Here is a 14,114-nt window from a genome sequence, read left to right on the forward strand (position 1 = left end):
GAAGTTGTCACTCGCATGCTTCTCTGATCTGTTGTCAAACATTTGGGGACCCACTTTGCAGAAGCTTCCTCATGTCCAAATGTTCATGGATAATGACGCAAATACGTTCACGGAAAATCCCCATGAAGTCTGCTATTGCTTTAGCTGAAATTCATGGATTCTCCAGAATGAGGTTTTGCACAGTATCGACGATCTCCAGAACAACAACCACTCTCGGTCGTCCAGGACGTTCCTCATCATTGGTGCTGAAGTGGCCCGCTTTAAATTAGGTAACCCAGTTCTTAACTGTGGAATATGAAGGGCATTGATCCCCAATGTCTGCGACGTATCACCAGGAATATCCTTCGCGGACTTTCCTTGCAGAAACAAGAATTTTATCGCTCCTCTGCTCTCAGTTGCTGTGAATATCGCATTAGACTCCGGCATTTTGTTTTCCCGCTTGCGTAGAACACTGTTGCCATAAGCAACAAACACAAAATTTTGAAAACTTATATTAGACACATAAGGTTTTCATGTGATGTAACATTTTTTACCATTGAAACAAATAAAGATCACAAAGCCAAAGACTTATCAGCAGCCCCTCGTAACATCTCTAGTTTACAACTACATAAAATGGCCCAAAAATATTCTATGTGATTTTCTCAAAAACTCTTCAAATGGAGAAGATTTTGGCATTGTTTGACTCTTCCGATGCAAAAGTTCACACAAAGATTAGTACTTGCTATTCTTTGATGAAGATTGGGGAGACATTGTGTGCCTCGGGAACTGCTTGACTGTCATTTCCAGGGTTCAATAATGAGGTTGCTCTTCAAAGACAAGAGATGAGTTTCACCTACACAAAAATCCTTACTTGGTCACTGATGTGGGGTAACATTTGGTAAACAATTTTTCCAACCGATTGCATTGGCATATATGAGTTGACTCTTCTGTCTTGGCATTAGGTCAGAGCTTGCCATTTTTGAAGCTTCTTTGATCCTTTGAGGTTCCTCCTGTAGCACCAACACTCATCTCTGGAATTGACAATAGAATTTTTCCATATTTTTTATTTAGCTTAAGGGGTTGTCTACTTTTAGGACATCCACTTCCTATTCCATGTTTCCCCCAGGTAAAATAAAAAAAGCCTATACTCACCTTTTGTGCCAGTACCGGTCCACCATTTCCGGGTCGTGGTGCCAGAACTCACATGACGTTGTGACATAATTCGAGCCACATGTCCAGCTATCTCCGACTTCTGTCTCCTCACCATCAGACACAGGAGCAATCAACAGGAAGTGAGCCCTCACTTCCTGTTGATTAACTCGTTTGTCCGAAGGCGGGGAGACAGAAGCCAGCATTGATTGGGTACAGGATTCGTGTGATGTCACAATGTCACTTGACCCCCGACACCACTGGAACTGCGCCGGCATGGGAGGCGAGGCCTTTTTTTTTTTACCTTGGGGAATCAGACAGGGTTGTCCTAATAGTAGACAACCCCTTTAATTTTTAAGTCCAATTTTTTGAATCCAAAAGTTTAATTTTCTAACCAAACCCTATTTTTATTTCTTATTTACTCATAGGTATTAAAGAAGGAAACAGTGCCATGGAGCGGGTCCCTCGCTATTGTTCAGTCTTATGTGACACATAAATCAGGTGGGGACCATTGTATTATGTCTACATTAAAAAATGGGGACCCAACAGAGATGGATATTGTCACAATCGTCTGTATTCGATGACATTTTACTAAGTCAGTAGTCTCAAACCTGGGGCTTCTCAGCAAAACTACAAGGCAAAGACTATTCGGATCATATTTTGGCAATAAGTTCAGATCTACAGGTTGGAACCACAGATATGGTCAACAATGACCTAAAGGAGTGCACAAAATGTGTACCTCATATATTTGAGAGCCCATTACCCCTATATATACAAATTTCCCGCCCACTTGACTCTTGCTTCTTGTTTTACAGTGAAAGAGGAGGAGAAGAGGAAACTATTGAAGAAAGGCAATGAACTAAAACATGAACAGAGACAGCTCGAAGATCAAGAGAGACTTCTGAACAACGCTATAAAGGTCAGTCCTCATCTACAGGCATATTGTTCATCAAGATAAGACCATTTCCATGTTTGGATAATTTGTAAATAATAGAGGAATGTCACTCATTTAGGGCCCCTATTAATTAGCCACAGAGGTTATACATAACATCTCTCTTATCTTTGCCTGGTAGAGACCTGGCTGTTGCACTATAACTACCTTATAATGCTGTGCACAGTCTTACCATGGCATATGACCTGTGACATGAAACTGTTTTCCACAACCTCACCTTTGTATCAGAGCTTGGATGTCTCTCATATGGTTCTAAGCCTCCCACACAGCTGTTTCTGTTTCAGTCAAAAACTGTTTTTCAACCAAAATATGAATATAAACATCATCATCACCTGCTTGGTATAATTAGTTACTCCCACACCTGACTATAATCCTACAAAATCTCTGACTTTGTGCAAATGTAACTAGAAGACTCGATGAAGGTAAATGGGAAGGTCACACCAAATATTGATGGGATTTAGATTTTTCTTTTGTTCATTCACCTTGCACTTTGTTAAGTGATAAAAATAAACTATTAACAGAGAGAAAATATAGGATAGTTTGGGGTGTATGATGTTATTTTCATAGCAGAGGGAAATAGTTCATAAGAAACAAGGAAGAAAGATAAGAATATATATACCGTATATATATATATATATATATATATATATATATATATATATATATATATATACATATATATATACATATATATATATATATGAATCTAAAGAAAATATATAAAAATATAAAAAAATAATTATATAAATATATTTTACACATATTTGAATATATATATATATAATAATAATAATTTTATTCATTTTTATAGCGCTATTAATTACACAGTGCATATATATATACAGTTAGGTCCAGAAATCTTTGGACAGTGACACAATTTTGGCGAGTTGGGCTCTGCATGCCACCACATTGGATTTGAAATGAAACCTCTACAACAGAATTCAAGTGCAGATTGTAACGTTTAATTTGAAGGTTTGAACAAAAATATCTGATAGAAATTGTAGGAATTGTCACATTTCTTTACAAACACTCCACATTTTAGGAGGTCAAAAGTAATTGGACAAATAAACCAAACCCAAACAAAATATTTTTATTTTCAATATTTTGTTGCGAATCCTTTGGAGGCAATCACTGTCTTAAGTCTGGAACCCATGGACATCACCAAACGCTGGGTTTCCTCCTTCTTAATGCTTTGCCAGGCCTTTACAGCCGCAGCCTTCAGGTCTTGCTTGTTTGTGGGTCTTTCCGTCTTCAGTCTGGATTTGAGCAAGTGAAATGCATGCTCAATTGGGTTAAGATCTGGTGATTGACTTGGCCATTGCAGAATGTTCCACTTTTTTGCACTCATGAACTCCTGGGTAGCTTTGGCTGTATGCTTGGGGTCATTGTCCATCTGTACTATGAAGCGCCGTCCGATCAACTTTGCGGCATTTGGCTGAATCTGGGCTGAAAGTATGTCCCGGTACACTTCAGAATTCATCCGGCTACTCTTGTCTGCTGTTATGTCATCAATAAACACAAGTGACCCAGTGCCATTGAAAGCCATGCATGCCCATGCCATCACGTTGCCTCCACCATGTTTTACAGAGGATGTGGTGTGCCTTGGATCATGTGCCGTTCCCTTTCTTCTCCAAACCTTTTTCTTCCCATCATTCTGGTACAGGTTGATCTTGGTCTCATCTGTCCATAGAATACTTTTCCAGAACTGAGCTGGCTTCATGAGGTGTTTTTCAGCAAATGTAACTCTGGCCTGTCTATTTTTGGAATTGATGAATGGTTTGCATCTAGATGTGAACCCTTTGTATTTACTTTCATGGAGTCTTCTCTTTACTGTTGACTTAGAGACAGATACACCTACTTCACTGAGAGTGTTCTGGACTTCAGTTGATGTTGTGAACAGGTTCTTCTTCACCAAAGAAAGTATGCGGCGATCATCCACCACTGTTGTCATCCGTGGACGCCCAGGTCTTTTTGAGTTCCCAAGCTCACCAGTCAATTCCTTTTTTCTCAGAATGTACCCGACTGTTGATTTTGCTACTCCAAGCATGTCTGCTATCTCTCTGATGGATTTTTTCTTTTTTTTCAGCCTCAGGATGTTCTGCTTCACCTCAATTGAGAGTTCCTTAGACTGCATGTTGTCTGGTCACAGCAACAGCTTCCAAATGCAAAACCACACACCTGTAATCAACCCCAGACCTTTTAACTACTTCATTGATTACAGGTTAACGAGGGAGACGCCTTCAGAGTTAATTGCAGTCCTTAGAGTCCCTTGTCCAATTACTTTTGGTCTCTTGAAAAAGAGGAGGCTATGCATTACAGAGCTATGATTCCTAAACCCTTTCTCCGATTTGGATGTGAAAACTCTCATATTGCAGCTGGGAGTGTGCACTTTCAGCCCATATTATATATATAATTGTATTTCTGAACATGTTTTTGTAAACAGCTAAAATAACAAAACTTGTGTCACTGTCCAAATATTTCTGGACTTAACTGTATATATATATATATATATATATATATATATACATATATACATATATATATATATATATACACATATATATATATATATACACATATATATATATATTATATATATATATATATATATATATATATAATTTTTTTTATTATCCTATTTATTTCTTCCTACCTCTATTGGGCTGGACTTATTTTTTAATTAATTTATTTATTTATTTTTCCCCACCTCTATTAAGCTGGACTGGAGAGGGCACATTGGGTTTGATATTAGGAGATTGATTTTTTTGGGGGGGTCTTATTTTGATACTTTTTTTATGGATGATGAAAATTAATTATATCATTACAAATAATAATAAATAGATAAATAAATAAAAAATCTGACTGCTGAAGAAACAGTAGTAGGGAAAAGGGAAAAGGCCAAAAGGGATTTTATTTTTGTATTATTTTATTAATTATTATTATTATTTAATTCATTCATTTATTTATTTATTTATTCCCACCTGTATTGGGCTGGACTGGGGATGTTATTATTATTATTATTTTTTTTTAATGAATTACGGTAATTAATTAATTAATGTATTTATTTATTTATGTATTTTTACCCACCTTTATCGGGCTGGACTGGGGAGGGCACATTGGGTTTGATATTATGATATTGATTTTTGGTTGGTCTTTGATACTTTTTTTATGGATCATGAAAATTAATCATATCTTTAAAAAAAATAAAAAAATAAATAAATAAAAAATCTGACTGCGGAAGAAACAGTAGTAGGGAAAGGCCAATAGGGATTATATTTATTTATTTATTTTACCCATCTATAATTGTGTGTTATCCATTCGTGCAAAGAGCCAGTTTTCAATATAACCATGATTTTTTATTCTTTCCCCATGTGACAGAAATGCTTAGAGCTAAAGAATAGCTTACTGGCCCAGCAGAGAGGAACTCAGTCATCTTTGGAACGTCTCAAAACTCTCATTAGACTGATTCAGAGCGAACAGATGCTTCAGGTTACCATGACGACGACCGCCACCGCTTCGTTGCTGACGGTCCCCTGGATCAAACCTTCATCTGCCACCCCTACCATTCACAAAGGCCTGCAGCAGTCACAGAGTAACAATTGACACGGGCAGATGGAACAATAACTTTAAGCAACATTTTGCCAAGAAGGAAGAAGGAACAGTCTGTTTTTGTGTATGTGTTTTATTTTATTTTTTTCTACAAGTACACAAGCAGCATCGATGTACAAAAAAAAACAACTCGCAACGGACCTGCTGACATCTTCAGTGAGTTTTTTTTTTTTTACTTTTACTTTGGCCTTCAGAAAAAAAAGAAAAAAAATGAAAAACTTTTGAAAAAAGGCCAAAAATTATCCGACCATAAAGATGGACTGTCGGTTCTGGCCTAAAAAAATCTCCTTTCATCTATCGAAATATTGTAAAGTTATAGCGTGAAAGGAAATTAACTCTATTTTCGGAAGAATTAAAAAAAAAAACAACATTTTTTTTCCTATAATTTTTGGACTATTTCTAACCCTTTCAAATCATATTCAGGTTTAGTTTTAGACGGGGCTATCGGAAAGGAAGTTAGTAAATACTCAGAGCCTTCAAACAAATGCTGATTTTTTTATTATTATTTTTTATTATTTTGTCTCCTTTTGAGAAAAGGCCAAAAATTATCCAACCATAAAGATGTACTGTCAGTTCTGGCTTAAAAATTATCCTTTCATCTATGGAAATATTGTAGAGTTATAGCGGAAAAGGAAATCAACTCTATTTTGGGGAAAAAAACATGTTTTTCCCGATAATTTTTGGACTATTTCTAACCCTTTCAAATCATATCCAGGTTTAGTTTTAGATGGGGCTATCAGAAAGGAAGTTAGTAAATACTCAGAGCCTTCAAATAAATGCTGATTTTTTTATTATTTTTTTTTGTCTCCTTTTGAGAAAAGGCCAAAAATTATCCAACCATAAAGCTGGACTGTTGGTTCCGGCTTAAAATTTCTCCTTTTATCTATCAAAATATTGTAGAGTTATAGCGTGAAAGGAAATCAACTCTATTTTGGGAAAAAACCAAACATTTATTATCTGATAATTTTTGGACTATTTCTAACCCTTTCAAATCATATTCAGGTTTAGTTTTAGACGGGGCTATCGGAAATAAAGTTAATAAATACTTAGAGTCTTCAAACAAAAGCTGATTTTTTTTATTATTTTTTATTTTTTTGTCTCTTTTTGAGAAAAGGCCAAAAATTATCCAACCATAAAGCTGGACTGTTGGTTCAGGTTTAAAAATTATCCTTTCATCTATGGAAATATTGTAGAGTTATAGCGGAAAAGGAAATCAACTCTATTTTGGGGAAAAAAAACATGTTTTTCCCGATAATTTTTGGACTATTTCTAACCCTTTCAAATCATATCCAGGTTTAGTTTTAGACGGGGCTGTCGGAAAGGAGGTTAATAAATACTCAGAGCCTTCAAACAAAAGCTGATTTTTTTTATTATCTTTTTTTTTTGTCTCTTTTTGAGAAAAGGCTAAAAATTATCCAACCATAAAGATGAACTGTTGGTTCAGGTTTAAAAATTATCCTTTCATCTATGGAAATATTGTAGAGTTATAGCGGAAAAGGAAATAAACTCTATTTTGGGGGAAAAAAACATTTATTATCTGATAATTTTTGGACTATTTCTAACCCTTTCAAATCATATTCAGGTTTAGTTTTAGACGGGGCTGTCGGAAAGGAAGTTAATAAATACTCAGAGCCTTCAAACAAAAGCTGATTTTTTTTATTATTTTTTTGTCTCTTTTTGAGAAAAGGCCAAAAATTATCCAACCATAAAGATGAACTGTTGGTTCAGGTTTAAAAATTATCCTTTCATCTATGGAAATATTGTAGAGTTATAGCGGAAAAGGAAATAAACTCTATTTTGGGGAAAAAAAAACATGTTTTTCCCGATAATTTTTGGACTATTTCTAAGCCTTTCAAATCATATTCAGGTTTATTTTTATACGGGGCTATCGGAAAGGAAGTTAGTAAATACTCAGAGCCTTCAAACAAATGCTGATTTTTTTATTATTATTTTTTATTATTTTGTCTCCTTTTGAGAAAAGGCCAAAAATTATCCAACCATAAAGATGGACTGTCAGTTCCGGCTTAAAAATTCTCCTTTCCTCTATCAAAATAGTGTAGAGTTTATAACATGAAAGGAAATCAACTCTATTTTGGGAAAAAAACAAAGAAACATTTATTATCTGATCATTTTTGGACTATTTCTAACTCTTTCAAATCATATTTAGGTTTATTTTTAGACGGGGCTATCGGAAAGGAAGTTAGTAAATACTCAGAGCCTTCAAACAAATGCTGATTTATTTTTTTTATTATTATTATCATTTTTTTTGTCTCCTCCCAGTATTATTACCATCAAGGTCTGCAGCTATATTTATGGTTATAAAAAAATGTATAAAATTTAGCATTTTTAGTGGAACTTTGAAGTATTTTCATGCCAATGCTTGTGTATATATGTGCCGAACTATTGAACAAAAGTACTACTGTACTACGCCTTCATTTGTTTTTTTTTGCAGGTTCTTTGTACTTATTTTGCTATTGATTTTTTTTCTCATTTTTTCCCCAATAAGGTGATGTGGGTAATGCAGTTAATTTACACTTTGGTTAAAAAAATAAATAAATAAAAAAAAGAAAAAAATACATTTTTTTAAAATAAATATTACTTTTATTTTCATTTTTATTTTTTTATTTTTGCCAGTACAGACAATATGCCAAAAAACTTAACTTTTTTGTACTGCATTTTTATTGTAAAATATGTAATGTGAAAGGAACAATATGCGTTTTTTTATTTTATGCTTGCAGAAGTATCTGCTACATGGTACAGGAAAAAAAAAACTGCCTCAAGTGGAGTTTCTCATATCTGATATATCATGTTTTTTTTTTTATTTTTTGTTGTTTTTTTTTAAGTTAGTATATAAATGGGGAAATGGGCTCAGGAGAGACTTTATTTTTAAAATTCAATTAATTAATCTATTTACTTACTTAGCTACCGTGTTTCCCCTAATATAAGACGGTGTCTTATAGTACTTTTTAGTTCCAAAAGATGTGTTAGGGCTTATTTTTAGAGGATATCTTATTTTTTTTTCCATAAACATCAATCCACATTTATTCCTGAACAAAAATAAAATCAAATATAATCATGTCAGCACACACACTGAACACACGGTACTATCTCCTCTTCAGTCTCTCTAAATTTCCTCAGTTAAAGGACCTTTGGTGACATCAAAGGTCCATCCCTTTAGAATCCCGCAGTTAAAGGACCTCTGGTGACACCAAAGGTCCTTAAGTAGTTTTAACCTCAAATAGAAACACTGGGTGGCTTAAGAGTGTCACAATTGCCCAGTTTCCCCCAACGCTGACCCTGATGGTAAATGGGGCTTATTTTTGGAATAGGGCTTACTTCATTGGCTACCATGTTTCCCCAATATACGACAGTGTCTTATAATACTTTCTTGCTCCAAAAGATGTGTTAGGGCTTATTTTCAGGACACTGTCTCCTCCTTAGTCCCTCTAAATTCCCTCAGTTAAAGGACCTTTGGTGACACCAAAGGTCCTTAAGCAGTTCAAACCTCAAAATAGAAATGCTGGGAGCCCCTAAGAGTGTGGTAATTGTCCAGTCCCCCCCCCCCTCAACGCCGGCCCTGACTGTAACTGGTTCTTATTTTTGGAATAGGGCTTACTTCATTAGCTACCTTGTTTCCCCCAATGTCTTATATTACTTTCTTTTGTTCCAAAATATGTGTTAGGGCTTATATTCAGGGGATGTCTTATTTTTTTCCATAACAACAATCCACATTTATTCTTGAACAAAACATATCGACATTTACTCAAATATAATCATGTCATCACACACACTGAACACATGGCACTGTCTCCTCTTCAACCCCTCTAAATTCCCTCAGTTAAAGGACCTTTGGTGACACCTAAGGTCTGTCAATCTAGATTGCAGCAGTTAAAGGACCTTTGGTGACACAAAAGGTCCTTAAGCAGTTCAAACCTCAAAATAGAAATGCTGGGAGCCCCTAAGAGTGTGGTAAGTGTGCAGGCCCCCCCCCTCAACGCCGGCCCTGACTGTAACTGGGGCTTATTTTTGGAATAGGGCTTACTTCATTAGCTACCTTGTTTCCACCAATGTCTTATATTACTTTTTTTTGTTCCAAAAGATGTGATAGGGCTTATATTCAGGGGATGTCTTATTTTTTTCCATAACAAAAATCCACATTTATTCTTGAACAAAACATATCGACATTTACTCAAATATAATCATGTCATCACACACACTGTCTCCTCTTCAGTCCCTCTAAATTCCCTCAGTTAAAGGACCTTCGGTGACACGAAAGGTCCTTAAGCAGTTTTAACCTCAAAATAGAAATGTTGGGAGCCCCTAAGAGTAGAAAAATTGCCCACTTCCCCTCTCAATGTTGGCCCTGACTTATTTTTAGAAAAGGTCCATCCGTCAGTGCACACACTGAACATACAGTACTATCTCCTCTTCAATCCCTCTAAATTTCCTCAGTTAAAGGACCTTCGTGACACCAAAGGTCCTTAAGCAGTTTTAACCTCAAAATTGAAATGCTGGGAGCCTCTAAGAGTGGGACAATTGCACACTTCACCTCTCAACGCTGGCCCTGACTGTAACTGGGGCTTATTTTTAGAAAAGGTCCATCCTCAGCGCACACACTGAACATACAGTACTATCTCCTCTTCAGCCCTTCTAAATTTCCTCAGTTAAAGGACCTTTGGTGACAGTAAAGGTCCATTCCTCTAGATTCCAGCAGTTAAAGGACCTTTGGTGACATCAAAGGTCCTTAAGTAATTTTTAGCTTGAATAGAAATATTGGGGGCCGCTAAATGTGTTGTAGTTACCCAATTCCCCCCCACTGCTGACTCTGACTATAACTAGGGCTTATTTTTGGAATAGGGCTTATATTTTAAGCATACTACAAAAATCCTTTAAAATTATGCTAGGGCTTAGCATAGGTCTTATTTTCGGGGAAACACGGCAGTCTTCCTGGTACAACAGTGATCAGCTTAGCCTAGCACTCCTGTATTAGAAAAAAACATGGCTGCTTTCTCCCAAAACATTGCCACCCCTTGGTCATGTGTGGAATTGCAACTTAGCCCTATTTGTTCCAATGAAGCTGAGCTGCAGTACCTAACACAACCTGAGGACCTGTGGAAGAAAGTCATGTTCTGGTCAACTTTTTATAGGTCTCACATCTCTTTTTTGTTAATACACCCATCAATGTTTGATGTCAACGTGAAATTTAATGGGGTGTTCCCTTCATTTATACAAAAATAGGATACAGTATATTATAAAAAAAAAAATCCAAAACACAATAGCACCTTTAAAAAAAAATAAATAGTATTTTAGTACAATTTTACCATTTATTTTTATTTTATTTACTCAAGCTATGGAAGCTTTACCTGAAAAGTTGGCTGTTACCAGTATTAGAGTATTTTTTTTTCTTTTTTATATAATGTGGTTTATAATGTATGTACATTTATACTTGGGGTTTTTTGGTTTTTTTTTGCTCATTTCGACATGTTATATATTTTTTTTATTATTTTTTTTTTAAATGGATTTTGAGATAAATGCTTCAAAATAGGCTGCTTAAAACATATCACACTAATCTCATATTGAGAGAATTTTTTGCATTATTATAAAAAAAAAAGACTACATAAAACAAGGCAGCTCCGCTGTACATCTGCATATCACCCGTTTGTGAATGTCTTACAAAAAAAAATAAAATAAAAAAAAAATAAAAAGGGGTTGATGGTCGATAATAGTCCCTACCACCATTCTCACAACTCCGGGATAAACTGTGCAGTGCTATACAAATCTATTTTAATACACTTAACCATGGGTTGACCAAGATTTTATATTCTTTTACTGATGAACAAAAAAGCAAAAAAAACAAACTTGACTTAAAAAAAACATAAAAAAACACAAGTTGTTATACATTGGTTATTTTATGCCAATTCCGCACTCAGATACGGCTTGCAATGTAGTTTTTTTTTTAGGTTTAAAGGGTTTTTTAAGTTATTTTACTTCTTGAATACAATTGACGACATGCAAGTAGGAAAAAAAAAAAATTAAGTGTGAGCGGATGTATGGAGAAAATGTATTTGGACTGTTAAAAGTAGTATTATTTATTTTGTTTTAATTTAAAAGGCACAGTCCATTTAGTGTGCATAGAAAAAAATAAATAAAAAGTGTTCGTCCTAAATATTCCGATGTAGTTTTACTTCTCTATGATGCATTAAAACTTGATAGACAATTTAATGGTGTTTGTGTTTAAGTAATTTCATGTAATTTTCCACATACCTCTATATATATCATATGGCGTCTCACTATGTCCAGTTCTCCCACTATATTTCCCATTTAGTCCATTTCTTTTAATAAGATTGGTGTAATACTTCTTTTCTCCTCTGGAGGCACTGCAGGGAAATCGAACTGTTATTGTCTGGTTTACTTGTAATACTTATTTTCTCCTCTGGAGGCACTGCAAGGAAATTGAACATTTATTGCCTGAATCACCTGTAATACTTGTTTTCTCCTCTGGAGGCACTGCAGGGAAATTGAACACATATTGCCTGGTTCACCTGTAATACTTATTTTCTCCTCTGGAGGCACTGCAGGGAAATTGAACACTTTTTGCCTGGTTCACCTGTAATACTTATTTTCTACTCCGAGGCACTGCAGGGAAATTGAACACATTGCCTGGTTCACCTGTAATACTTATTTTCTCCTCTGGAGGCACTGTAGGGAAATTGAGCATGTATTGCCTGGTTCACCTGTAATACTTATTTTCTCCTCTGGAGGCACTGCAGGGAAATTTATCACATTGCCTGGTTCACCTGTAATACTTATTGTCTCCTCTGGAGGCTCTGCAGGTTAATTGACCACTTATTGCCTGGTTCACCTGTAATTCTTCTTTTCTCCTCTGGAGGCACTGCAGGGAAATTGAGCACTTATTGCCTGGTTCACCTGTAATACTTTGGTTTTCCTCTGGAGGCACTGCAGAGAAATTGAACACATGGTTTTAAAAGTGTGTCACAGATGACAGTCATGGGGTTTATGACAATAGATGGTCAAAGCGTTTGTAATACTTCTCCTCTGGAGACACTGCAAGGAAATTGAACACTTATTGTGTCATAGGTGTGAGGTGTGTCACGGGTGAGTGAGGGAGAGTGGGAGATTGGGAGAGAGAGAGAGTGGGAGAGTGAGAGAGTGGGAGAGAGAGTGGGAGATTACGAGAGTGGGAGAGTGAGAGAGTGGGAGAGTGGGAGATTACGAGAGTGGGAATGTGGGAGATTGGGAGAGAGGGAGAGAGGGAGAGTGGGAGAGTGAGAGATTGGGAGAGAGAGTGGGAGATTACGAGAGTGGGAGAGTGAGAGAGTGGGAGAGTGGGAGATTACGAGAGTGGGAATGTGGGAGATTGGGAGAGAGGGAGAGAGAGAGAGTCGGAGAGTGAGAGAGTGGGAGAGTGGGAGATTACGAGAGTGGGAATGTGGGAGATTGGGAGAGAGGGAGAGGGGGAGAGAGGGAGAGTGGGAGAGTGAGAGATTGGGAGAGTGAGAGTGGGAGAGTGAGAGAGGGAGAGTGGAAGAGGGGGATAGAGGTGGAGTGGGAGAGAGGGAGAGGGAGAGAGGGAGAGTGGAAGAGGGGGATAGAGGTGGAGTGGGAGAGAGGGAGAGGGAGAGAGGGAGAGTGGGAGAGAGGGAGAGGGAGAGAGGGAGAGAGGGAGAGTGGGAGAGAGGGAGAGTGGGAGAGAGGGAGAGTGGGAGAGAGGGAGAGGGAGAGAGGGAGAGTGGGAGAAAGGGAGAGGAAGGGAGGGAGAGTGGGAGAGAGGGAGAAAGGGAGAGAGGGAGAGAGAGTGGGAGAGAGAGAGGGAAAGAGAGAGGGAAAGAGAGAGAGAAGGAGAGTGGGAGAGAGAGAGAGAAGGAGAGTGGGAGAGAGGAAGAGTGGGAGATTGGGAGAGAGGGATAGAGAGACTTAGTTATTATCCAGGGCAACGCCAAATTCTACAACTAGTAAAAAATAAAAATGAAAAATTGCAAAAAGTTCTAAAGCTTCTAACTATAGGACTTAGCCTCATTTTGATCACAGGTACAAGCAGGACACACATCCGTCTCCTGTCGGCAAGGGTAGTGTTTGGGGAACAGATTTCTATCCCCACTGAAGCGGCGGCAGCATTTCCCTTACTTTTTTTTTTGCTGGACCGACAGAGACCAAAGGATGAGAAAAAAAAAGGACAGCTGTGAGCGAAACGAGCCACCGTTGTGTGTATTCATTAAAATAATCTCTATAAAACCGAAGTCTTTTTTTTTTTAATGAAAATCAAAAAAAACATTTGTAATGGTAACCTAAAAAAAAATCTCCGCACTCAGCTAACAGACAGCAGCCAATTACACCGCTCAGCGGGGGGCCTCAATAATTAATGTGGATTCATGAAGATGTAGACTTACGCTGGGCTTTAATCTCT

General features: G+C 36.9%; 1 protein-coding gene across 1 annotated transcript in view; it reads left to right on the top strand.

The window, feature by feature from the left end:
* The window catches only part of PHF21B (PHD finger protein 21B), a 164,294-nt gene extending 152,402 nt beyond the window's left edge, over positions 1-11,892 (top strand). The window contains exons 11-13 of the mRNA XM_075344209.1: positions 1,557-1,629; positions 1,944-2,047; positions 5,459-11,892. Coding sequence (XP_075200324.1) covers positions 1,557-1,629; positions 1,944-2,047; positions 5,459-5,683 — 402 coding nt within the window. The 3' untranslated portion in view covers positions 5,684-11,892. The remainder of the gene's footprint in view (positions 1-1,556; positions 1,630-1,943; positions 2,048-5,458) is intronic.
* The last annotated feature ends 2,222 nt before the right edge of the window (positions 11,893-14,114 follow it).

The sequence above is a fragment of the Anomaloglossus baeobatrachus genome, chromosome 4 (genome assembly GCF_048569485.1).
Source record: "Anomaloglossus baeobatrachus isolate aAnoBae1 chromosome 4, aAnoBae1.hap1, whole genome shotgun sequence".
Lineage (NCBI taxonomy): Eukaryota > Metazoa > Chordata > Amphibia > Anura > Aromobatidae > Anomaloglossus > Anomaloglossus baeobatrachus.